This window comes from Mirounga leonina, unplaced genomic scaffold (genome assembly GCF_011800145.1).
Source record: "Mirounga leonina isolate KUSES-001 unplaced genomic scaffold, KU_Mleo_1.0 Mir_180, whole genome shotgun sequence".
Taxonomy (NCBI): domain Eukaryota; kingdom Metazoa; phylum Chordata; class Mammalia; order Carnivora; family Phocidae; genus Mirounga; species Mirounga leonina.
This window is the reverse complement of record NW_023270469.1, coordinates 17607556-17632524: the sequence shown is the minus strand read 5'-3', so window position 1 is coordinate 17632524 and position 24969 is coordinate 17607556. Positions and strand designations below refer to the sequence as shown.

The following is a 24969-nucleotide window of genomic DNA, read 5'->3' as shown; positions in this document are numbered from 1 at the left end:
CTTGGGGTCTCTTCCATGTGTGCGGGAACAGCAAGGTGTGTCTCAGGTTTGGGGCCGGGGCACCCCAAGCCCGACTTCACTGACCCTTCTTGCTCTTGCAACCATGCTTCCGTGTCTGTGGGTGGGTGTGGATGCCGGCGTGCTGTCCTACGGAACCTGTGATGTCCATCCCCAGCTGGGTGTCGACAAGGGCTGTGCCTTCCTCACAGGACCTGTGGCGGATCCGGAGTCCCTGTGGTGACTGCGAAGGCTTTGATGTGCACATCATGGATGACATGATTAAGGTACGTGGGGCCACAGTTCCTCCCTGCAGGGTCCCACCCACCCACTCCGTGTGGCCACAGCGTCCTGCCCTTCCCACTTGGCCTTCCTTTACACAGTGCAAGTGAACATGGAGATCTTGAGTCTGGCCCCATTTCTTACCCCATGACCCCTGCCCCTTGGGCTGCACCCTGCACCCCCTCACTGCTTGGCTTTATACGCTCTCCTTGCCACCAACTCATGTGTGACCTTCAGGCAGCGGCCCAGAGATCACCTGTGGGGCAGCTTTCCTACCCAGCCCCGTTCTCAGCTGGAGGCTAGTGTCCCAGGCACTGTGACTCCTGTCTCCCTCTAGACTGGGAGCCTCATGTCGCTGTGACCTGGCAGCTGTAGTGCTCAGGAAGGGTCACTGAATGGGCGAGTGTCCAAGTGCCAGATTTTTTTTTTAATACCACTGCAGACATTTGGTCCTCAGAGTAGCTCATGACCAGGAGTGTCATCCCATCTTAAAAAGGAGATAATGAGGCTTAGGTGAAGTGACTCGCTGAGGAGACACTTGTGCCGGCAGCGGGGAATGGAGAAGGCAGCTGGTCTGATGCAGGGGCCTGTGGTCTTTCTGTGAGGACCCACTGCCCCAGGTGACGGCGGCAGTTACTCTCAGGGACCTGGGCCAAGGAGGTGAAGGACCACGGGCCTAGACCTTGGAGACTGGACATGAGTCCCTTATCTCTAGGCTGTTGGCTCTGTCTCTGTTTTTGTACACCCCTACCTCCCCTTCACCTTCTCAGCGTGCCCTGGACTTCAGGGAGAGCAAGGAGGCCGAGCCCCACCCGCTGTGGGAGTACCCATGTCGCCGCTTGTCCGAGCCCCAGCAGATCCTGACCTTTGATTTTCAGCACCCGGTCCCCCTGCACCCAGTCCGTGCTGAGGGCTCCATCGAGCTGAGGAGGTGAGAACAGGTTCCAGGGTGCAGCAAGTGGGGGAAGAGAGGGTGGGGCCTGCTTTCTGTCTAGTTACAGCGCAGGTCGCTAAGCACTTACTTCGGCTGCTCTCACGTGGGGTGGATGGCCTCCTTGTCTGGGCCTTGCCCTTCCTGGTCCGAAGTGGCCCTGAATCTCTAGCGGGTCCCCATAGCCCCTGGGTGTGTGCTGGTGGAGAAGGAGATCCAGAGTGGGCTTTGCACATCCCCCCACATCTGTAGCTCCCCTTGAGCTCAGCATCATGACAATCAGAGCTGTAGAGAAACGTAATTTTTGGTTGCTATGGTTACTCATTGGGCCATTTTTCCTGAACTCTGCTGGGAATTAAAGCAGGTTAGGAATTGGTAAGGGCTGCTCATTGTGAGGCACAGTGGGGCCGTCCAGCTCCAGCTCCCTTCACAGGGAGGAGCTGCTGCTTCCCTGAGGAAACGCCCCGGCCCCGTGGTTCCTCTAAGTGCTTGGCCAGGCTGCAGGGAGCAAGTGGGGCTTTGGGTTGTGGTTCTTTTGCTTAGTGTTTTACCAAGTGGCCTTTAGCCAGGTGGTATTAGCAGCCTCCTGATTGGGTAGGAAGGAAAGATCAGAGGTTTCTGGAAGGCAGAGGGAAGCTGTGGCTGTGCCTGCCCGTCTCTTGCATGGCTGTTTCTCTTTGGCCCAACATCCCCCCACCCCCAGGCCTGGGAGGAGCCATGGGGCCGTCCTGTGGATGGAATACCACCTGACGCCGGACAGCACGGTCAGCACCGGCCTCCTGGAGTCTGCAGAGGACGAGGTAGTGCTGTGCACGTGAGTCCCAGAGCAGGCCTACTCCGAGAGCTGGCACTGCTCTGGGTATCCCTGGCGTAGGCAGCCAGGTCCTAACTCCTCTGTGGCCCTGGGTCACCTGGCCCTGAGCAGCAGCTTCTCGTTGCGAGTTGCCCGGGCTGGAGGCTGACCAGGAGGGGGCTCTGGTGCCCTCACTGCCTTCTTGTTGCTTCTACAGGAGGACTGTTGCTGGAACCCGCACTGCAAGCAGGCTGTGTACTTCTTCACCAGCCCGGACTGCAGAGCCCCGCAGGGCGGCCCTCGGACCGTCAGCTACACGGTGGAGTTCCACCCCCGCACTGGGGACGTCACCATGGATTTCACGCTGTCAGACACCCTGGAGGACGGGTCCTGACCCTCACTTGTTGCGAAATAAAGTGGCCCGAGGGCTCTGGGCTCTGAATGGCGTGAAGCTCCCTCTCTTTTCAGGGCCCAGTTAGACCTCTGGGCTCGGAGGAGCCCTCTTCCCTTTTCACATTTTTGCGCCCGCCAGTTCCTTGATTTGGGTGTGATGGGCAGCCTGAACTGCTGACTGAATTTGAAGCCGAGGAGGGGCCAGGGAAGCCCCCACCGCCCCCGCCGTGGTTCCAAAGTGCTCAGAAAGCTCTCACGTGGCAGTGTCCCTGTGCTGTGCTGGGAGCGGGCTGGGCCGGGCAGGTTGTGTGCTCTCAGCTGGGAGGGGTTTCTAGATCTAGGCTGGGATGCTGACTTGTGGCTGGGCCATGGGCCTGAAAGACCCTGGCAGGGCCGTCCTTCTCATGTGTTGGGTGACATTATCCAGGCATATCCATAAGCGTCTGGCCTCTGTATGCAGCATCAGCAGGTGACTGAGACTTGACACCTGGACATCAGGCTGCTGCTCAGAGGATAGGGAAGAGGTGGTCTCGAAGCGTTTCCTGAGATGCAGACCCGGAAACCAGCCATCAGGAGGAGGAGCCAGGAGGTAAAACCTTTTCCTGTGTGCCCCCATTCTAGCAGAAGGACCTCCCGCCACCTCCGAGGCCTGGGGCAGATGGATACAGTGTAGCCACTCCAGCCTGGCACTTGCTTTGCTGGGGAAGGCCAGGGAGTCCTGAAGTGGTCCCAGCCTGGCTTCTCCTCACTCAAGGTGCCCTTCGTTCTTTATTCCCACTTGCAGAGGGAACAAGGAGATAGTAGGAACCCAGGTGGCCTGGTTTTCTGGCGGTTCAGGGCAGATTTATCCTGTTCCCGTGCTGCTGGGGGGAGGGCAGGAAAGGCCGGCCCCCCACAGCCTGGCCCCAGCTTGTCGCTCAAATAAGAGAACACCAGCCTTGAGCCTCACAGTTTTATTTTCTTATTATCCATCCTTCCGTTCAGCACCAATAAAGGGAAAAAACACCTCTCTTTTCAAAATATTTTATCAGGTGTAAAGATTGTTTTTCTTCTAGGGAAGAATCGTCTGGATATATATTTGATAATATTTTTACCAAAACCTTAGGTGTGCTTACCATATAAAACCCCTAATGTCCCATGAGGATACAATACCGAAAAAAATACAGAAATTAAAAAATTGTTTTTTTTTTTCTTTTTTAAAACAGTATTTCTAAATCTTAGCAAGTTAATACAATAGTTAAAAAGCATCAAGGTTAATATTCATACTTAAAACTCAAGGTGGTTTGGACAAATGGAAATGACCGTTTCCTTCCGAAGCTGACCCCTGCCTCCTGGCTTCTGTGGAGGAGGCTGGGCCTGGGGCAGGCGTGGGGCCTTGGGTGGGGATTTGGATGACCCCTGTGTCCACCCCTCCTAGGCCTAGATGCCACAGAATCTGAGATCCTGATAGTGTTTTCTTTTTTTAAAAAATCAAAATGGAAAAGTCTGGCTTGTGCATGGTCCTAGGAGTCCACAGCCTTGATGAAACGTGTGGTTGGGCAGTGGTGGCCTCAGTGCTCAGGCTGCGCCAGAGGATAGGGTGAGGGGAGATGGGATGCAGGCTGGCCCGGCTCCAGATGCCAGGCCAGGCTGGGCAGAGGCGACCTTGTTAGGACAGGAAATGACCGAGGCACAGGGAGGTATGACTTGCCTAAGGCCGCCCTGTGAGTAGGGAGAGAAGCATGTGCCGCCCTGTGCCGCAGCTCCCGGAGAGCTGCCCTGGGAGGGAGGTGGCTCCTCGGAGGGGTGGAGGCTGGACTGGCGTTTCTCTGCTTCAGGAACCCTGGCCTTTGTCTCTCCTGTTCTCCTGGACACGGCTGACTCGAAGCCTGGAGGCCTTGGCTCAGTCCCGCCATCCAGGCATCGAGTGTGTTCAGTTGGGCCCTGCCTATGTGAGCAGAGATTCCTGGCTGCTCCTGGGAGTGGGGGGCCCTCTGACCCCACGGAGCCTAGCCAGGGCCCTGGAGGCCAGGCCCTCAGAGGAGAGGCACAGCAGAGAGCCCAGGTGGGACTGTGCACTCGGGGTTGAGCAGCCCCTCCTGGCTCCGGACTCAGGGTGGGGCTGGGGCCTTGGTCAGGGAATGCTCCTGGCAACGAAGCCGTCAGCCCAGACACTGCCCTGAACAAACCAGTGCCCCTGTGTATATGGTTCTCAAGAGTGTCCTCCTCCAGCGCAGGGCCCACCTCTGGCTGGCTGCTTGGCCCCCGTCTTGGTCCTTCTTGCAGCTCAGGTGGGTGACAAGGCACAGCGTCAGCGAGCCGGCACCAGGAGGCTTCTAGTATTCGAAGGGTCCTGGTGCACTCCCCAGCCTCGCTGGGCAGAGCTGGCTCTGAGCCAGGTGGGCACAAGGTCAGGGTGCTTCGAGGAGGGGAGACCAGTGGGGGTTGTCAAGAACAGTCCTCCGAGTTGGCGGGTCCTTGTACTGGGAAACAGACACCAGCCTCCCTCGCGTGACTATGGGGAGCATCCCCGGGTGTGTTTAAAAAGGCAGGTAGGCAGAGGCAGTGCTGCCATGGAGAGGGGAGCTGCAGACCTCACCTGGGCTCTGCCATGTCCTGCCCAGTACCCAGGGCTGGCCCTGGTCACATGGTGGCAGAGTGGGTATCTACAGGCCTGGATGCCAACCAGTACCACTCGCTGCCCCAGGCAAGCGGTGGCCCCCGGCCTTCACCCCCAGCCTCCACACTGGTGAGGGTGAAGGGACAGGCTGGTCTGCACCTTGGCTTCCTGCCTCTTCATCCAGGGCCCCTGGGTCGCCTTTCAGGTTGGGCCTGGGATGACAGAGCTGCAGCCTCACCCAGAGGCAGGCAGGCAGTTCCTGAGCTCAGCCAGGGAAAGCTTGGTCCCAAACCAGAGAGGTGTCCAGAAGGGAAATGGGATCAGGCAGAAAGAAGAGGATGTGTTGGTGTTGACAGAAGAGAAGCTATAAATCTATCATTTGGAAAACCTGAAGTCCCCCTGGCCCATTTATACCATGAGCTCCCCTTCTTCCTGTGAAAAGGTGATGCTGTCTCCTCAGATTCCCTCTGCCCACTTTGAAGTCTCTTGGGGGAGCCTCTGGGGCCCTGTTTGGCTGGGAGAGGGGAGCCCGAGCAGCGCTCTCCCTCATGGTTTGCAGACCCTCTAAAGTGAAGGGTAGTTTTCTTAACTTTTTCTGTTTTTCTTTTTAAAATGTAATCGCCCTTGAATGCAAGACCCTGGGAAGAGCCCGGCCTTGCTGGTAACTGGACACAGCCCTCAAGGTCCCTGCTTGCTAGCCATCTGGGCTGGAGGCGGGAACTGGCGGCCCTGTGCCCAGGAATGCTTCTTTGGCTGGTTCTGATCGTGTTTGGAGTTTGGCCTTGGGTGAGGCCCGAGCGAGGGGTCTGTGTGGCTACGGCATGGCACGTGACATGCGGGCAGCGTGCATGCGAGGGTGCAGGCATGCGAGACAACGTGGCAGCAGACAAAAATAATGAACCCTGGACGAAGCTTGAGAAGAGATATAAAGAGTACAGAAACCCGGTTCTCATACTAACCCCCGGGTTACAAACTAGGTTGTGCTGTAGATTTGTAGAAAATCACGTTTCGAAAGAATGGCACTGTCGGGCAGCTGCGGCTCCCAAGGCTGGCCTGACTCCTCCGTCCACGGTGAGTGCCCAGAGGTGCAGGACAGCGCTGGCTCCAGCTCACCCGGGACTGACCGAGGCTCCCCCCGGGTCCCTGCCCTCCTCCCCCAGCACCAGGGGCACTCGCTGGAGGGGACATGGCCAGAGAGGTGCTGCGGCTCAAAGGGCTGGCAGAGGCCCCACTGCTCGGAATGACGTGGCTGGTCTATGCCTCCTCCTCTCCTGCAGACACCATCAGCCGCATGGCCACTGGAAGGTGGTCAGTCAGGCCAGACAACTGGGTGATAAAACTGAATTCTTCCACCTCCTGTTGGGGAGAAGCATCCCTATTAGATCCAGAGGATATCCTGCAAAGGAAGGGCCTGGAGAGCAGGGGTGGGGCCGTGGGATGGGGGGAGGGGGTGCGGCTGGAGCTGGGCAGCAGCTTCCTGGAGACAGAGGGGTGGGAGCATCACATGGGCCCCAGGGCCTCTGGCACTGACCAATCTCGTTTCCAGAGGCGAGTTCCGTGCTGTTGAGGGGTGCAGGGCAAGGGTCCCCTATCTACAGGCGTAGCCTGACTGCCCGGTCCACCCCAGACTCACGGCCTTCCAGTCCGGGCACAGCCCCTCCTCCGCATACAGCATGTAGTCGATGCGCCTGCCGTTGCCCTTGAGCAGGTCCTTGCGTCCCTTCTGGCCCACCCCGGGGCTCTTGCTGGTGGGGAAGGCCAGGTACTCCCTGCGGCCTTCCTCGCTCTCCAAGACCCTGCTCGACACACAGGAAGGCACAGGAAGCAAGGTGAGCCCCTTGCCCCCTTCCCCAGGCCCCAGATCCTGAGTGTGGAGCCACATTCTCTGTTTTTGTTTTTGTTTTTTTTTTAAGATTTCATTTATTTGAGAGAGAGAGCATGAGAAGGGGGAGGGCCAGAGGGAAAAGCAGACTCCCTCCTGAGCAGGGAGCCCGATGTCGGACTCATCCTGGCGGGACTCCAGGATCATGACCTGAGCCAAAGGCAGTTGCCTAACCAACTGAGCCACCCAGGTGCCCTGGAGCCACGTTCTCATCCCCAAGTGAGAGACAAGCAGGTCAGACCAAACCCAGTGTAAGATCTCTTCCCTGTGGAGCCAAAAATGGCCTGGGGTGGAGGGAAACTCAGTGTGAGCCTGTGAATTCCTGGCTGAGCCGTGCCACTCCAGAGTCTGTCTAGGAATGTCCCATGTCCACTTTGGGCTTAGCTGTGGCTGAAGTTTGGACACAGCATTGCCCAGAACCTGGGGCCGAGTCAGGGACAGAGGTGCACAACAGGGCTTTGCTCGGAGCCACTGGGGGGCCTGTTTGGGGAAAGGGTCTTTGCAAGGAACCTCAGGGACTTCTCAAAGTCCTCAGACCTCCTGGGACTGTTGTTTCAGGTCAGCAGGGGGCTGGGCGAGGCAGGAGGGCACCCATGCCCTATCCTAGTACTAGACTCCTGGGTCCATCTAGCTCTGAGCGGCTGTGGCACCCAACCCCTGTGCTCTCCTCTGACATGAGGATGAACACTGTGGGCCCCAGGACACTTTGGGGACCAGGCATGCTGAGAAAGGAACAACATGGTGGTGGGGGGGCGCCTGTAGGAAAAGCATGTGACTCTTGATCTTGAGGTTGTGAGTTCAGGCCCCACATTGGGTGTAGAGGTGACTTAAATTAAGTAAAACTTGGAAAAAAACAAAAAACATAGGATGTGTCTGCCATCCCATTCCTCGGAGGAAGGAAACTATGTAGGTGCTTAAGTGTGGGTCAAGATTCTACACGGTGTGCAAGGCGCTCAGGTGGGGTGTTAACACCCTGAATCCAGGTCTTTTGACTTCCTGTCTGCTGTTCCCTTCCTGCCAGGTTTCCTCTGGAGCCTGAGCACCCGCGGTGAAGAGCCTTCACGGGAGACTTGCAGAGGGCAGGTGCTGACAGACACCGCACAGACCCGCCAGGCTGGCTCATGCCCGGACCCATGGAAGGGGCGCCTGGACGTGAACAGCCAGCAAACATGGGTTCCTACAAGGTCTTTATCAGCCCTGAGATAAATACACTAATGACATGCAGAACATCATTACATCTCAGAAATATAATCCATTACTGTCCTTTGCCTTTGATAATTAATTCCAGCATCAATGATCTAAGAGTTACTGATAGTCATTTTTTAATCATCATCTCATAAAAAGATAATTTTCTCGGCATAGGATGGTGTTTCAAATTTAGTCTATAATCTAATTAATTGGCTCAAATTAGCTGTGAGGAGCCACTGCCATGACTCTGTGCAGTCTCAGGCTGTGAGTTATAAATTGGTTCTGCTGCTGGCCTCTCAAATGTGCCCTTTATGGAAGTCTCTGATCAGATTCAAGTATGAAGTTTGGCTGGGATGGAACTGTCTCTACTTCGAAAACACTGGTCTGTGTTAGCTCCGCTCGTATTTTAATTTGCCTAATTTGTGGCTACCAGCTGACAGGGTCCCTGCAACACAGGCCATCCCCACAGCCCTTCCACAGGGATCTCGGCAGCCCTGGCCTCGCCCTGGGGGTTTCTGGGCCCTTTCCTGTTCCTGGAAGTGCCTCAACAGGATGGGGCTCAGGGCAGGCTGAGCTCTTCCAAAGTGAGCCTGGACTCTGGTGCTGATGTAGGAAATGCCACCTTGAGCCCCTCATCCTGGTGGGAGGCTTCTCCATGGGCGGACCAGCCCCCTGGGGCGTGAGGGTGGCCCAGTTTCCACCCACCCCAGCTTCAGTCCCTGAGGTCCTCACAGGCTTCTTTCCCATGGAACTGTGTTCTCTGCTCTGCCCAGCACAACCCAGCTCCCCACACCAGAGTCGGGGCTCAGTGCTCATCCCAGCCCCGAGAGCCACCCTCCCCTGCCCGACCTTGGCGGCATGGCCGCTGGCTGCTTACTTTTGCAGATTGTCAGGGGTGCACACTTCCTCGTCGTAGAGGTTGTCTGTGTCCAGCAGGGTACCTGGGAACGAGGAGGCGAGAGTGGTCACTGTGGGCAGGGCCCAGCCAGCCTTCTAGGAGGGCCGCCTCCCTGGGGCGGGAGGTCTGAGTGAGGCTTCAGGCCTGGGCAGCTGACTGCCCCTGCCCCTGCCCCTTGCAGTGGGGTCTTGGGGGCAGGGCCTGAAGTCTCCCTGGGAAGCCTCCGGGGAGCCCAGCCTTGGTGTAGTGTCAGGCCTTGGCATGGAGGGCTCAGGCCTCGGTGGTGCCCCTCCCCTCCCCCGGCTCCCCTTGGTGCCCCCACCCTCAACCCTCTGCCCCCAGCGCCAGCTCACCGATGGCCCAGGACTTCTCCTCTCCGGGCCCCAGGCGGCAGGGGTCCTTGTAGTGTGTAAACAGGGAGTGCTGCTGCTCCAGCTTGTCATCTGTGCAAGCAGGGAGAGAGGGGCTGCTGTGGGGCGCGGGTGTCTGTCCTCAGGGCTGCCTGCCTCTGCTGCTAGTCAGTCACGCTGACCAGATGCCACCGAGTCCCTCGGCTAACTGCCTCTGGGGGGCTCTGTGGTCCCAGATGAACCGCGGTTCATCTGTCACTGGTTTTCTGTGTCCTTGAGAAAGCACCCCCCTCCCCAACCCGGGTTGAGCTATCCTTCTGAGGACAGGGGTCGCTGTCCCCTTGGGCTCCCTCTGGGTGCTCCTGCCTTCACAGCCCTGGGTGCCCAGGCTGAGTGAGGAGTGACCCTACAAGGCTCAGAGGGAGAGGTGACCTGCCCTGGATTCCAGTTTGTTGGGCCAACTCATGGAGCCACACACCCCCTGGGAGGAAGGACAGGCACCAAGTGGGGCCCGACTGGGTGGAACTCTCTGGCAGCCTCTTCCTTTGTGTGCCACGTTCCCACCCTGACTCAGGAAGATCCCAGGAGCACCCAGCATTTGGCGCCGGTCCCAGGCATGTGACTTCGAGGGCACCGTGGGCTGCAGCCAGGGGCTGTGTGTTCCATGGCAGACACTGTTCCCCCACCCACCCTGGAGTTGCCACTATGGTCAGGGGTTGATTTCCGGGTCAGGAACCGTCAGAAACAGCTGCCACCAGGTGAGGGCACCACCCTGTGCTCCAGGTGGGACCTTCAGGTGTCCTGCTTTCACTGAGGGCTAAGCCTAAGCTCACAGACCCCATGTCACTCACGCATCTTTGGTTTCTCCTGGGGCTTCGGCTGCTGTGGAAGGAGCCCAGGAGCCAGTGGATGGGGTGGGGTGGGGGTGGGAGTGGGGGTTCCTCCCATCAGCTCCTTGGGCCAAGGGAAGCTCAGAGCTGCCCAAACTCCCAGGAGGTCCTTGAGATCAGCGTGATCACCAGGTTAGTTAGTTAAGTCAATTATTTAAAAGTTTGCCCATGATCAATTTTTAGTCTTTTAGCCTAATGGTTAAAGGCATAATTGCCAGGGTTCAAATCCCAGTTCAACCATGTCCTGGCTCTGTGACCTTGGACTAGTGACTGGGCCTGTCTGGGTTTCTGCTTCCTCTTCACCCCTGCAGATTAGCCCCGTGCTCACTCTCAGGATTGTTCTGAGATTTAAATGAAACAGCGTTAGAATTGTGCCTGATGCAAAGCAAGAGATGACTGAGGACTTGGTGGGTAGTGTTAGCTGACTCGCGCATAGTCTGAGTTTCAGAGGCCCCGAGGCTTCTTTGTCAGAGGTTCATTTTTAGGGCATCTCTTTGTCTCCAGTAAGGAGGCCTCTGAGCTTTCTAGGCAGAGCGTGGGCTCTTCTCATTTTAGGATTTCTAGGGGGCAGAGAAATCCTAGTCTTGCTAATATCTCACCCACATGCTCACGAGGAGCAGGAAGTTCTTCAAGCTGCAGAACCCAAGTCTTTCCAGCCATGCCTGGAGCCCATGCCCGCCCCAGCAGCCGACCCGACTGGGCAGGACCACCACCTCACCTGAGGAGCAGTTGTCAAAGTTAAAATCTCCGCAGATGACATCAAATGCCACCAGCTCCTCGGGGTTGGCTGTGCTGGACGAGGAGGTAGATTTTCGGAAATCAGCCAGCCAGTCCTGAAGCAGGTCTAGCTGCTCACACCGGATGGCACTGTCCTCTGTGGGGCAGAACCAGAGAGATCAGATGGCAGAGCTGCAGTCAGACCCCAGTCAGGCCCCGGCACCGGCCCCAGCCTGCGGCAGGGTGGACTGCCCACCCCCTGGAAGGCCCGGGCCACCAGACCCTACCTGGCAGGGCATGCAGGTGCGTGCAGGAGATGTACCCAACAATTCTTTGGTCCTGAGGTGTGCTTCCCACCTGCACCTGTTAGGGAGGAGGTGAGGTATTGATGAAGTCATCATTGCTCTGAGTACAAGCCCATCTCTGTCAGCTCCTAGCTTGACTTGGGCTCAGGTAGGAATAGCACATGTCATGCTTCTAGGAGCTTCTGGTCCAGTGTGGGAGGCAGATGTATCAAGAAATACCAATCTCTGGCATGGTAAACGCCACTAGTAATTCATGCAAGGCTTTATAGGAGGAAAAATGCAGAAATCCCCACTCATTTCTTCCCTGTCCTGGTGCCCAGAGTGTCCACGTGGATGACCCTCATGTGCCAGCCCCTCAGTTCCTTGTCCACTCCCCTGATGGCTCTTTCCCCCTTCCCTTAGTCATAGCCTAGACCTGATCCCACCCTGCAGCCCGTCCCTCCGAAGTCGAAGTCAGACTCCCCTCTGGGAGCAGCCGAGCCACAGAGCCTGACACCCTTCGCAGCACGGAAATGACCCTGTCTCCCCAGCCTCTGCCCCTGTGGCTTCAGGAGAAGCCACTTCATCTGCTTTTTGGCAGTGGTTCCTGTTGGTTCCCTGATCTGGGATGACAGCTGTGGCCTGTGTCTCCATGGCACCTGTGTTACGGGCTGACCTCAGGTGCCCCCTGGCCTCTGTCCAGAGCCCAGTCCTCCTTCCTCCACAGCAGCCTCTGCAGGCCTTCATGCTGCACTCCCCCCAGACCTCAGCCTTTGCCTCCGGCTCACTGAGAGTCCCCAGAGGGTGGAATGGGTCTGGGGGCTCCTCTGAGACTCCCTGCCCAAGTGCAGATGATCCTGGTGGGCTCTCTCCACAGGCTGGGGTCACATCACAGACAACCCGAAACAGCCGTCCGTGGTGACCGTGCTGCAAGCCTGAGCCATTGTTGGGGCTGTGATCGTGGAGGTAAGTGATGCTGCCCAGCCGGCCGCTCTCCCAGGCCCTCTGGCCACGGCCCAGCTGCTGGAGGCCAGAGGGGGACATTGCCCCTCCCCCGCCAGGCATGCTCCTTTGGATCATCTGTGGATGCCTATCCCCAGAGGTCTCTTTTCTTGCTGGGCTTTCCTCCCACCTGAACCTGAGCAGTCTTCCCCAAACTTCTTTAATCTGTTCCAGAATGGGTTTTCTATGATGAGATCCTGGACCCTGGGAACCATCCAGGGGAGGTGACTGTAGAGGCCAGTTCGTGGCTGGGGGACATATATCTGCTGAACATGGCCCTGCCCATCCCCCAGCTAAGAGTGGCCTGGACTCGCCACCGCTGCCACATCACGGGCCCTCCTCTGACAGCCTTGGGAGGCTTCCCTCTTTTTTGTTGCTGCCAAAGCCAGGTAGGCATTATTCTCCTCCATCTGGGTCTTCACATCATTAAGCGTTCTTAGCTTTCTATAGCTCTTCATCTCCTTTCCCAGTCTGGATGGATGTACATATCTCCTTTCCCAGCGCCCAGAGAGATGAACATCTGGTGACTTGAAAATGGGCAGTACAGCCTGGTTTGGGGCTGCTTATAAAGTCCCATGTTCACCATTCACTTCTTGCCCACAGTCCAGACCCAAACCTCGGCCTTTCAGTACCGCCATTCCTGCAATGTCTCGGGAAATCACATACCATTGATGTGCTCTGTTGCAAAAACACAACACGGTTTTAAAAATCAGTGCCCCCGAAGGCCACACGGTGGCGCGCTTGCCCCTTATATTCCTGGGGCAGTGCTTCTGTTCCCCCTGAATAATAATAAACTGAGCACTAGTGCTTGGTGTTTCATGGACACTGCCTTGCTAGAGCCTTACAACAGGTCGGAGGGTTATACAGGTTTTACTAGAATTGGCTTGGGGTCACGAGGCTCTGTTGGCTGAGGCCGGTTCACATCAGATATTTGCTGCCGCAAGCCCAACTTCTCACCCTACTCTCTGCTGCTTTCTCAACTCCTGGTGACTTGGCAGGCTTTTCACCCATTCGACGGTCTTAGTGTGTCACCCCCTCACTCATTGGGCACTTGGTGTTACCTGCCTGTGCTAATACAGTGGAGGTACCACTCAGCCCTACCCCTACCCAGGAGAACAGCCCGGGAGGGAGGGAAGACACAGCAGCAAGGCCCCCCGCTGCCTGTCCCTGGGCGCAACTTGGCCCCTCCCGTGACTTCCCTGCTCTCTGTCAGTGCTGTGAGCCCCGTGAGCCCCGTGAGCTGCCAGGATCCGCTTCCTTACGTGCTTGGACTGATTGATTCTGCTCTGGCTCGAGTCCTCGGGAGTGGCAGAGGTTTGTGTTTCTCTTGCAAAAACAAACAATCACACCGAGAGGCTGTGCCTCTTAGTCCTGGTGGGCAGAGACTGTTCACAGAGAAGGGGCCCAAAATCAGGGACGTGAGCAGGAGCGATTCCAGTCCCTTCCTCCTCAGGGTGCACAGTAGCAGGAAAGCGCCTTTTCCTCAGGCATAGATGCGTCACAGGGGGAGGGGGGATGCAGATGAAGGGAGCACTGACCTCCACCTGCAGCCAAGGGCCTGGCCCCTGGCCTGTCTCCCAGATCCTCATTTATTTCACTCCTCCAGGCAGGAGAAACAGGCCCGCTCTCACCAACAGATGAACTGGGTCTGCTGTGCATGGGGCTCAAATGGCCCATTCTCATTTCTGTCTGACTGGAGAGACAGACGGCAAGATGGCTGGGGACCAGGGCTGAGGGTCCCACAGAGGGAAAGCTGGCTTGTGCTGGCTGTGCTGTGGAAGCTCCACAGAGGGAGTGTGGCCAAGCCAGGGCGGGGCCAGGATAAGGGGGGCTGGGTATGGAGGCCCCCCGGGCGAGTGGGGTGCTGGAGCAGAGCCCAGGGCAGGTGGAGGGGCCCAGCTGAAGGCTGGGCTTCTCCCTGAGGCAGCAGGAAGAGAGCAACAGGAGTCAGACCTGGGCGGGGAGGGGATGGGGTTGGGAGGGGAAGGACAGCCCCAAACACAGGCAGATGCGGAGGAATAACGGCCTGGGCCATGATAGTGCAGCTGGGGCTGGGGGGGGTGGACCCAGACGTATTTGGAAAGTGAAATGAGGAGCCTGGATGCAGAGGTTCAGGGCACAGGGAGGAGTCAAGGTGGGCATGGTGGAAACTGGCTGATGGAGATGGGCAGATGATCAGTGAAAGGGAACTGTGTCCAGGAGGCAGCCGGACACAGACTTGGGGGCCCGGGGGAAGAGATGGGAGCTGGGACAAACTCGAGAGCCCTCAAGCAGGTGTGCACGTGGAGTCTGGGCAGCGACTTCCCCAGGTGGGTGCGTGGGGCTGGCATGGTGACCACATGGAAATGAAGAGGCCTACCCACGTGGGGTTGGGTCGCCCTGCTGTGGGGGCTGCCAACCCTCAGGTAGGGCTGAGAGCTGGGCAGGAGGCAGGAGGCCCGCCAGGTGCTGTCAGATCTGTGAGGTGGGAGGGAAGTTGCAGATAGGATTTTATGTGCAATATCTTGATTTTTAAATGTTGGCCAACACAGGGGCGCCTGGGTGGCTCAGTCGTTAACCGTCTGCCTTCAGCTCAGGTCATGATCCCAGGGTCCTGGGATCGAGCTCCGCATCGGGCTCCCTGCTCGGCGAGAAGCCTGCTTCTCCCTCTCGCACTCCCCCTGCTTGTGTTTCCTCTCTCGCTGTGTCTCTCTCTGTCAAACAAATAAAATCTTTAAAAAAAAAAAGTGTTGGCCAACACAGGAAACTTGTTGGTGTGGACCAGATTAAGCATATCTGCAGAGCAGTTTTAGGCTAAGGAGCAGAGGGAGCATTAGCAGTTAAAGGCTGGGCAGGGGACCAGGGGCCTGGAAGGAATGGCCAGAGAGGTGAGAAGAATGTCCGCAGCAGAGAGACTGTCCCAAGAGACTGTTGTGACCCTGGTGGGCATGGTGGTTGGGGTGCCAGACCAAGGAGGGAGATGAGGGTGTGGGCTGGGGGCAGGGCCAAGGGGGTCCCCAGCCTCTGAACCATCTGTGGTAGAGTGGGTGGGAGGGAGAGGGTACACTCTTCTCCTGAGCTTGACAACACATCCCCTCCTTCCCCCAGAAAGTCACTCCAGCTGCTGAGACAAAAATATATCCGAGGAACAGAACATTGATGAACCATATGCCAAAATGGGGAGGTAAGAGGAGTTCACTCAGTTTCAGCATCTCAGACTGTGAGAGGAGAGTCAAGGATCCCCAACTCTGGGCCTGCAAAGCCACACAGGAACCACTGAGTACTCTGGAGTGGGGTCTGGGTCCTGCATCAACTGGCCAAATGTTGCTTCCCCAAACTCTGGAAACGCTGAGAGTGGCTTTTGCGTAGGGAACAAAAAGTCAACACTCGGTGCGTTGTCAGGCTCAGTAGAAGATAACGGGTAATGACCAAATTACCACGGTCTAAAAACTCCTGCAATTGCATCCAAATTAGCAGAAATAATTATGATTCCCTTTAATTAGTGGCTACGGGAGCGAAGCCTTGGGCTGGTGGGCAGAGTGCCTGGCACGGCAGCTGCGTGACCGCCGGGAGGGAGGGCACATCCGGCCAGTGAGGCTGCAGGCCTAAGGGAGCGGGCGTTGGCCCCTTCGTGGACAGGGGCCCCCTGCCTCCTCCTCCTCCCTTTATCACTGCCACCCTCACCACCGGCACCGCAAGGACCCCCCAGGCCTCAAGCTCATTCCCCGCCCTATGAGTGGGCACCAGGCTGCCCCCACTTTACAAATGAGGAGATAATGGCTCAGAGATCTGAGGAACTTGCCCGATAGCACCCGGCCAGGCCTGTCTGAGCCTGGACCCTCGGCCCTTGTCCCTGAGCTGGGTGCCCACCGGTTCAGCTCCATGAAAGGCCTCGCCTGCCCCCAGTCCTCCCAGAGTGGAAGGACCTCCTGACTGCAGCCCCACCCGCACCTCCGCCCTGTGGCTCTACCACAGGCTGACCTGTGCCCCAGGGCAGGGCCATGGCCTCCTACCTTGAGAAACAGCGCTCCTTTGGAGGCCAGGCCGTCGGAGCGCCGCCCGTTGGGGTAACAGTGATAGGCCACGTCCATGATGGGGTAGCGGCTGGCAAAGAAGAGGCCGCTGTTGAGACACTTGAAGCTGCAGCAGCCTTGGCAGCCGTAGACCCCGACATCGTACAGAATGTACTCAAAGTAGCCGTGCAGCTGGTCTTTCAACTTGGCGGCTGCCCGCTTGTCAAACACCTCCTGCAGACACAGGAAGTCCAGGTTGGCGGGGAAGAAAGCGGACACCTCGTGGTCAAAGGCCTCGTCCGGGTGCCGCCTCTTGCGCGCGGCCGCCTTCTTCACCCCGGAGGCCTTGTAGGGGAGCTTGCTGTTGGTGGCGCCCGGCTCCCCGCTGCCGCCGCTGTCTGCCGCGGCCCGCACCTTCACCAGGGACTCCCTGGAGGCCGAGGGGCTGCCCAGGCTCCCCGAGTCCCCGTCCCGTTGACTGTGGTTGGGCGTCTGACCCTGTGGGGCTCCACCAGCCCCATTCCTGGCTTGGCCCCCAGTGGCGGCGTCCTCGGCTTCGGGGGGCCGGCCCCCCTCCTCGCCTCCGCCTCCGATGCGCACGATGCAGGCGTCCTCCAGGTTACTGCCCTCGGCCGGCTCCCCGGAGGCCGGGCCGTTGGCAGCCTCGTCACCCTTGTATTCCACAGAGGCCGTCCTCTTAATGCTCCCAGGGACGGCCCGGGCCACGCCATCGCTGCCCTGTGGTGACACCAGGCTGCTGAAGCTGGCCGCGCTGATGGAGGTATTGGTGGGCGAATCAATGTAGATTTTGATCTGGGGCCGACTGGCGCCGTTGCGGATTCTCTGCCCGATCTCTTTGGCCCGCGCTTGGGTGTTGAAAACATTGTTGAGCCTGGCCAGCGAGTCAGGGAGGAGGCAGAGGTTGGCAGTGGCGAAGCAGAAGCTTTTGCCAGGACCCGTACCCTTCCATTCACTGAGTAGGGCCGCCCCACCGGCCGGGCCCTTGTCCTCCAGCCGGGAGTAGATGTAGGGTCGGCGGGCGGACTGCAGTGGGGACCAGAGGAGGAACCCGACAAAGGCGAAGGGCAGCGAGGCAACCAGGAGGGCCAGGTAGACGGGCGTGAAGAGCACGGTGCAGAGCAGCTGGAGGTAGCACGGGTCGTCCGCCCGCTGGCGCTTCTTGCAGGTGGTGGGAATGAAGGAGGCCACGAGCCGGTCCACCAGCCAGTAGCATGGGAAGAGGAGAGCCCAGGACACGGTGTGCAGGGCGGACAGACAGCTATTGGGAAAGGGGGCCGTGTACAAAACCATCGCAGCTCACTGGGCGCCGCGGCCGGCCCTACTACATGGTGTCCGTGGCAGCGCGGGCACTTTCCTGCGAGGGGTGGGCAGAGGGGGGCGGGAGCAGGTGCAGGAGGGGTCACCTCCTGGTGAGCTGCGTCTCTGGGCGGTCAGTGGTGAGTGTTGGCCAGCCAGTCATGGTTCACCTCAGGGGGCCATACTGGGCCACTGGGGCCTGCAGGGGAACCTGTAAGACAGAAGATAAGGGGGCTTTACTCATCCTTAGGGGAGCTGGTTGGATGCTGAGGCCACTCTCCCCCTCATCCTGTTCCTGCTTCCTCCATCAGAAGCAGGAGTATTCTGTTTGCCTGTGTGTGTTTGGTTTTCTTGAAGTAAACAGCTTGGTGACATGACCACGTCTAGCTGTCCATCTTGATCTTGTAACCTAACTGCTCAAAAACGGACCCCGGATTTTGGAGGGTCCTAGCTTTGTGGGCATTTGGGAGGCAGGCTGGGGATCCTGGAGGATGCCTGGGCCTGACACTGGCCTGGAGCAGCCAACAGCTCATCAGGAGCCAGGGGTGTGCCTGGAATGGGCACGGGGTGACCCTGATTCAGAGGAGCCTCAAACATACCCGCTTGTCACTGAGTGTCCTTCAGGTCAGAACAGAGAGGGAGCAAACAGCAGAGAAACGGGGTCAAAGAGTCCTAGGGTGCAGGGCAGTGTGGCTGGCAGGAGGACCCCTTACAGGAGCGCCCTACCCACAACCGGGCTCTCACTGTGCTGATCCTGCAGCATCAGCCCACCCTTGTACTCCCACCCCAGCTGACTCCCACCAGAAATCCCTGACCAGCCAGGATCCTGGCACTGCCTGGACCTTACCAACTTCCGGAATGTTGGTCCCTGTGACTTTTGGAGAAGCATCCTGGGGCTGTGAGGATCTGGCCCAAGCTTCTCCCCTAAGCCTGTGATGCAGCCCCGGGTTCCAGCTGAGGCCCACAGCTGGAGGAATGAGTCCCCCCACCCCCCCCAAGGCATGAGCCTCAGACCAGGCCTTAGGGCCCTGCGTAGCAGAGGCCTCTAGCTGCAGTTACTGCACTGAATGTAGAATCAATAAAGACAAGAGTCTGGGGTGTTGGCCCAGCCTTCAGGGACCCGTGGGAGATCATTCTGTGGTGAAGCTCATATAAGCATCATCTCAAGTCTTCATTACCTGAACTGTTGGGGGGTTCACTTCCTGGTCACCGTCTCCCCGACCCAGTCTAGCCTCTGCCCTGGTGCCATGGGGGTTTGTGCCCATGTTCCATCCATCCTGGCCCCACCGCCTTTCTTCCTCCTGCCTCCCTGGTCACTGCAGCCAGGACGTGGGTGCCATCCGGGTTCTGCCTCCCCCAGTCCCCACATCACATCCGCCCCACTCCTGGAGCCCCTGGGCTGGTCCATGACTGCATCATGCTTCACCCACTTTCTTGGCTGCGTCTCCATCAGGCCATCTTCCATTCAGTGGCTCGAGGGATTCTGTCTGGTCTGACCGTCCCTCAGATACCCCAAACCCTCGGAAGCCTTTTTGGGCCCTTTTTAGGCGTCTTGTCTCCTAGCCAGGTCTGCCGTGTCTGCAGCCCCATCTCCCTTGTGCCCAGTTCCCACTCGGTGGGATGTTTCCTGTCCGTGCCCTGCCCGTCACCTAGCTCACCCCTTTTCTTCTAGACCTAGCTCAGAAATCACCTCCTCAGAGAGGCCTTTTTGCTGCCTTTTGTCAGCTGGCGTAGGTACCTCCACTGGGGGCTCCTGTCCCCATTGTGCATGGCCTGCACTCTGCAATTCTAGGTCATAAAAGCTCATGGAACATGGCCACTTCCCCAGCAGACTGGGAGCTTCCTGGAAGAAAGGGCTGCATCGAGGACATGGTGGGTCCTAGGGCCGCACCAGCAGGAGCTCAGGAAATAGGTGGGTGAATGGAAGTCAGTCTGCACTGCCTCTAAGCCTGAGGTGCCGGCGGGGGGGGGGGGGGGGGGGGGAGGGGAGGATTTCCCGGATGCACCTGTCACCTAAGTGCACTCCCATGGCCACGTCTCCAGGGCTGATTTAGTGGGGACGAGGTACTTGTCCCAGACCAGAGCTTAATGTCTAAAGATGAACTTTAGCTGGTGTCTGTGTCTGGTTCTGGGGTTCTGGAGAATACATTTCACAAGGATTTTACTTTCTTCAGGGGAAATCGCTTTGAAGGAAACACCGGAAGGTTACAGTTTGGGGAAGCAGGTGTGTCTACTCAGACCACAGCTGTCTGGCCAGGAGCCATGGGAAACAGTTCCTTTGCAGACAGCTCTGCACTGCACCTTGGTTTAATTTGGGAAAAGCATGCCACCCGCCTGTGGGCAGGGGGACCACGTGGCTTTGTCTGGTGCTGTAGTTGCAAGGCTTCTCACTCAGGTGCGGGCAATGAGGCTCACCGTCAAGGATGTTGGTGAGGGCAGAGGGCCAGCCTTCCCCCTGGGGCAGGGGGTGGTGGGGAAGCTGTTTCAGAGGATGGGAGGAGACTGCTGACATCCTGCTCTGGAGTCCCAGACCAGACAGTGGCCTTCACCACCTTCTCCCAACCCAGCCCGAGTCCTGGTCTCCGAAGGCCAGGTTCCCCCCAGATGCCCTAACCTCCATGGCCTTTACTTTGGGGTCTGCTGATTCAGAGGTCCTGTGAACTGAGGCCCTGAGACCAATTTTATAATGACAGTGGCTGAAATTGGAGGGTTTGTTGCAGGCCTGCTGACCCTCTGTGCACGTGATTTTTAACCCCCCAGCAGAGCTCTATCACCTCTGTGGCCCAGAGCTCATGACTCAGTACTTAGAGGGGCTGTGGCTGTCCAGCCCTCCCATGCCTGCCGTCTGCCAGACGTACTTATTCTTTCTTTAAAATCCCAGCAGTTTTATTTGAGGGTAACCCGAAGTTGGCTGCCCCCACTCTGAGCTGGTGGGTTTGGCTGCCTTCGGCCTAGCGTGCATGCACACGGCAGCCTGGCTGGAGTGAGAGCTGCAGGAGAGGGCACAGAGCTGCCTGCACCAACTGGACCTACAGGAGGAGGCAGGTCCCGTCCCTGCAGGTGGGGAGGCTGGGATGGCGTTTCCCAAGCCTCCAGCAGCCACTGCAGTGGGCACCAAGGTGCTGGGGGTAGGGGTCTAGGCCAGACTTCTGGGGACACCCAGATGCCACCCCCAAGTGCATGGAGAGGGGCCCGCTCCCAGGTCTTCTTAGCTCTTTCCTCCTCTTCTTTGTGGCCCAAGGTCACCAGCCCAGCCAACACCATCTTCACCTGAGTGCCCACCCCACCCCGTCACTGTCCCCCTGTCTTCCGTCTCAGGCCACAGTGTGCACAGAGATCAGAAGAGCCTCCTAAACAATCTGATTACATCCTCCCTTTGGTGGTCCTGTTGTCTTGGAGGAGAAAGTCCAGTCTCCCAGTCTCTGTCTAAGGGCCCTCTGTGCTCCTGCCCCCCTTTCCTTCCCCAGCCCCACCCCGGAAGGGCCCCTAGCACCTCAGAGGTGGATGCAGCCTCGCTTCATCCAAGGGCTCCTGCGAAAAATTCCCAAACCTTCTGTTCTCCCCTGTGGCTCATCCCTAGCACTGGCCAGGCAGGGTGGGGATCTGCCACCAGCTGGGACAGAGCTCTTAGTAGGGCCCGGTCCCCTCTTCAGCTGCCCTGTGTCCACCTCACTTATGTTGGGGCCCCAGAAACCCTTCTGGGCAAGTTCCCCCCAGCCCCGCCTGCAGCAGCAGTGAGCGGCCAGGCCTTGTTCTTTCTGCCTCCCCTGGGCTGGTCACAGGAATGTATTTGGTCTCCATTCAGGCATCAGTGGGTTTGAGGTGGCTGGCAGCCCAGGGGGCCCACCACATTCCTCTGAGATGGGGCAGCTCTGAGCCTCCCAGCTCTTCATGGCTACCTGGGTCCCCCGTCCAGCCCCCTCCCCCGCTCACCACCCCTCAGCACCCGGGGCAGAAGGGGCCTCTGGGTGCCGCCCACCTGCTCTGCAGGCAGTCCCTGCATCTGTGCCCAGGGGCTGCTAACACAGTTGACACAAAAGGGTTTGCTATCGATGGAGCCAGTTTCTAAAGCTCTGTGGTTAATTATTTTGTCTCAGTGAAATGAAAGGAGGGTAAACAAACAACAACACATTAATTAGTCTGATCTACACTTTCCCCATGAAAGAGGGGAGTGGGAGCTGAACACCAGATGCTGGGAACTTCTCGGCAAGCCTTAGAGTCCTGGGGGAGCGGGGGGAAGGCGGTGGCTGAGCGGGATGCAGCACAGGCACCCAGTCTGCACCCCTCAGCCTTTGTCTCGCCCCCGACCCCTTGCGGGGCAGGACATAGTGGGTGGCGGGGTCCAGGCTCTGCTTCCGCCAAGGAATGCCTTCCCCCACCCCTCCATGCCCCAGCTCTCCGCTTTCCTGTCCCGGAGCTGGCTTCTTTACCAAGCCAAGCCCACCATGGCATCTCTGATGAGGGTGACATACGTGCTGAGCGGTAGTCACTCAAGCCCGTACGCTGGATTGCGCTTTCAGTTTCCTATTTTAAAGTAACAATCACTCCTGGGTTTCTCCCCATTGTAAGTCCTGGTGTGGGGCTTCCCGGTTGCTCGGGATGCCCGATCCTCCTCCCCTGCCCCAAGGTCATGGTCTCCAGAGCTGAGCTTGTGTCCCAGACACCCTCAGGTCCTCGTGGTCACTCCTGAGCCCTAGGATCAGTATGGGGGGCTACCCAGTGCCCCAAGGGAAGGCTCCTGGGAGTCAACCTCAGGCTTGCTGCCTCACTCCCAGCTGCACTGCTCACTGCTCAGCTTGGGCTCGGGGACAGGCTCGCTGAGCCTATCTCGTTATCTCTGACATGGGGGTAGCAATACCAGCCTCCCAGGGCTAATTGTGAGGCTTTATCCTTCCCTACCTCCCCTCCTCTTCCTTGTAGGACCTCCCTGACCACGCCTCAGCTGAGGTTGACTCCTGTGTGTCCTGGCTGCTCACACCCTGACCTGTGGATTCGGTGGATTTTAAAGAGGGGACAGGCTGGTTCTGTGCACGGTGCTGGGGGCAGCCGGAGCCCACCCACCAGCCCTCTAGGCTCCTCACTGACCTGCAGTACCTTCAGATCCTCAGAGACCCATCCACACCATTCAGGCTGGAAGTGCCGGCCTTCACTAACGTGTTCCTTCCCCTACAGCGAGGACTGGACTGGGCCCGACCGTGACAAGGAGCCTGGGCTGCAAAGCCATGACAGACAGAGGGAGCAGATCGGTTCGCAGGCTGGTCCGGCCAGGAGGGGAACTTGCCCGGGAGGCTTGGGGGCCAGACAACCGTAAGTCCAGATGGGAGAGGAAGAGGTGGTCACAGGCTGGCCTGGGAGGTCATAGGCCGGTGACTCCTGGGCAGGTATGGGGTGTTGACAGAGAGAAGCTCCACACCAGAGTTGCTCCTGTGGGTTACTGGTATCTGTGGGGACCTGACCTGCAGCCACCACAGCACCGGAAGGGGAGACTTGGACGACTCCAAGGCCTGAGCTAAGCCAAACCTCCTCCCCATACACCTCCCTGAGGGCTGGGGGACTGGCTGATCTGCTATCCCTTGGGGAGGGCGTCGCAGGAATAGAGCCTGTCCAGGCCTGTCCTATTTGGTGTTGAAGATGGCGGGGAGGTCCCCAGCAGCCTCCTTGGGTAAGCTGCAATGGACAGGCTCTCTACTACTGGATACCAAGTGACCCTGGCCCCAGGACAGCCATCCCATGTCCCATCTCCCCGGGAAACGGACCTGGCAGGCACACTGCTACACCAGACCTGCTGCACAGAGAATCACAAACGGTTCTGGGTGAATGCTGACTTTGAATTTGAATTTCTCCTGCAGTAGGAAAGCAAGCAAGCCAGCCTAGTTCTGCTGGCCAAGGCAAGCGCTGGCCCCAAGGAAGCTTGAACCATCTGGAGGGATCTCTGAGCTTTGGAGAACTTTGAGGAAGTTGAGGAGGTTTGGGAGTTGCCCCAGGTTGGGGGCAGGATGGGACCTGTCCCTCCATCATAGCCCTTCCCTCTGGTCCTCATGCCTGCTGAACCCTCTCTCATCCCAGCAGCAGGGCTGGGAATCCTGGAACAGAGGGACCTTCTCCCATCCTCTTTGTGTCCACAGGCTCATGTCTAAACAGGCACTGGTCCAAACCCCAGGTTTCTGCAGGAAAGACTGAAAGGATTGCTCCAATCCAATTACCGGAATGTGCTCGCATCCACCGGCGGCGCCGAGATTGGGCCGGCCCATTTCTGCCTGGATGCCTGCTGCCCCGGGGGTTGGCATAGCAACGGGGAGCTCTGAGCTGCTGAAACTTGGAGTCAACTCATCACTGGGAGGACAAAAAGAAAGACTGAAGAGGATGCCTTTCTAAGTGCTGCAGGTCAGACAAACCCAGGCTAATCCCTGAAAGCCACAGAAATGGGGTCTGGGGTCTGGCATGAACACGTGTGCAGCAGCAACTCCCAGTGACCTAGGCGTGCCAGGTGAATGCCCACTGACCCTTCCACATCCAGAGCACCTGCCCCCTTCTCTCTGAGGCCCTCCCCAGCTCCGCCATCCCTCCCATACCCTCCCTGCTCTGCATGCCCCCCAGCTGTCCCTCTAATCAGGTGCCTGGCTCTCTGCACGTCGGGCCCCCACCAGCAGCCTGGGAGCGCCTGATGAAGTCTCTGGCACCAGCACAGGCCCAAGTCCTAGCCCGCTGCACCCCTCCTCCAAGGGGAGAGCAGGGAGCCACACTAGGTCAACTGACACCACAGCCCCCTGACCCCAAGGTGAGTGGTCATAAGACCCAAGCTAGCTCTCACTGGTGCTCTTACTGGACCCCTCAGGAAAGAGGCCTGCATTTTCTCCGAGCTGGAAGCATTAAGAGCCTGAAGCTTCTGGAGCCTTCCTTGAGAGTGAATCGAATTCAGAGGAAAACAGACCTTAGGGCTAGAAGGAGAGAGTCCTGGTGGCACTTTGAGCTCCAGTTTCCCCGTGCCTGAAGACAGCACAACCCCCAGACTTTCTCATTCGTGAGTTAGCAAATTACCCTTTTCTTTGCTCTGGTCAAAGTTGCATTCCTGTCACTTGCCACCAAAGGGATCCTATCTAATATATACCAGTGACCCGATCTTCCTAAAACTCCATTCTTAACAGTTTGTCTCCTGGGCGAACTTCGCCCCTGGCCTGCCCACTGGGCACAGGGGGCCTTTCTCCTGAGTCCCTGAAGGCCCTGTGCCTGAGGTGTGTGCCCACATGATTTGAGCGTCCCTCAGGAGCTAGCACAAACTTGGTGTCAGACGTGCCAGGTCTGGGTGCTCCTGCTGGATATTGGACAAGCTGCTTCAATGTGCTGTAGTTTGCTCATCTGTTATGCATACAAATCTCCGTCTCTCTCTCTCTCTCTCTCTCTCTCTCTCACACACACACACACACACACACACACACACACACACACACACACAC

General features: G+C 58.2%; 2 protein-coding genes and 1 long non-coding RNA gene across 12 annotated transcripts in view; 2 read left to right on the top strand and 1 right to left on the bottom strand.

Moving 5' to 3' along the window:
• The window catches only part of PRMT7 (protein arginine methyltransferase 7), a 46729-nt gene extending 42470 nt beyond the window's left edge, over positions 1-4259 (top strand). For 5 of the 6 annotated variants that reach the window (XM_035024909.1, XM_035024910.1, XM_035024911.1 and 2 more), the window contains 4 exons: positions 210-284; positions 1050-1210; positions 1914-2010; positions 2221-2449. In XM_035024909.1, the coding sequence (XP_034880800.1) occupies positions 210-284; positions 1050-1210; positions 1914-2010; positions 2221-2397 (510 nt within the window). In that variant the 3' untranslated portion in view covers positions 2398-2449. Of the gene's footprint in view, positions 1-209; positions 285-1049; positions 1211-1913; positions 2011-2220 lie in introns of all 6 variants that reach the window. The other variant, XM_035024905.1, reaches the window with a different exon arrangement.
• A 437-nt stretch (positions 4260-4696) lies between these two features.
• Positions 4697-24969, bottom strand: part of SMPD3 (sphingomyelin phosphodiesterase 3) — an 82756-nt gene continuing 62483 nt past the window's right edge. For all 3 annotated transcript variants that reach the window (XM_035024913.1, XM_035024912.1, XM_035024914.1), the window contains 7 exons: positions 16199-17726; positions 11208-11283; positions 10922-11077; positions 9317-9406; positions 8943-9006; positions 6629-6791; positions 4697-6351 (listed from right to left, as the gene is read on the bottom strand). In XM_035024913.1, coding sequence (XP_034880804.1) covers positions 6250-6351; positions 6629-6791; positions 8943-9006; positions 9317-9406; positions 10922-11077; positions 11208-11283; positions 16199-17509 — 1962 coding nt within the window. In that variant the 5' untranslated portion in view covers positions 17510-17726 and the 3' untranslated portion in view covers positions 4697-6249. The remainder of the gene's footprint in view (positions 6352-6628; positions 6792-8942; positions 9007-9316; positions 9407-10921; positions 11078-11207; positions 11284-16198; positions 17727-24969) is intronic.
• LOC118023639 overlaps positions 12057-24969 on the top strand; it is a 30010-nt gene continuing 17097 nt past the window's right edge. The window contains exons 1-6 of one of the 3 annotated variants that reach the window (XR_004682863.1): positions 12057-12170; positions 12381-12595; positions 13420-13520; positions 15294-15369; positions 22688-23899; positions 24351-24536. This is a non-coding gene — a long non-coding RNA (uncharacterized LOC118023639). Of the gene's footprint in view, positions 12596-13419; positions 13521-15293; positions 15370-16791; positions 16980-22687; positions 23900-24350; positions 24537-24969 lie in introns of those variants that run through there. The other 2 variants (XR_004682864.1, XR_004682865.1) reach the window with 2 other exon arrangements.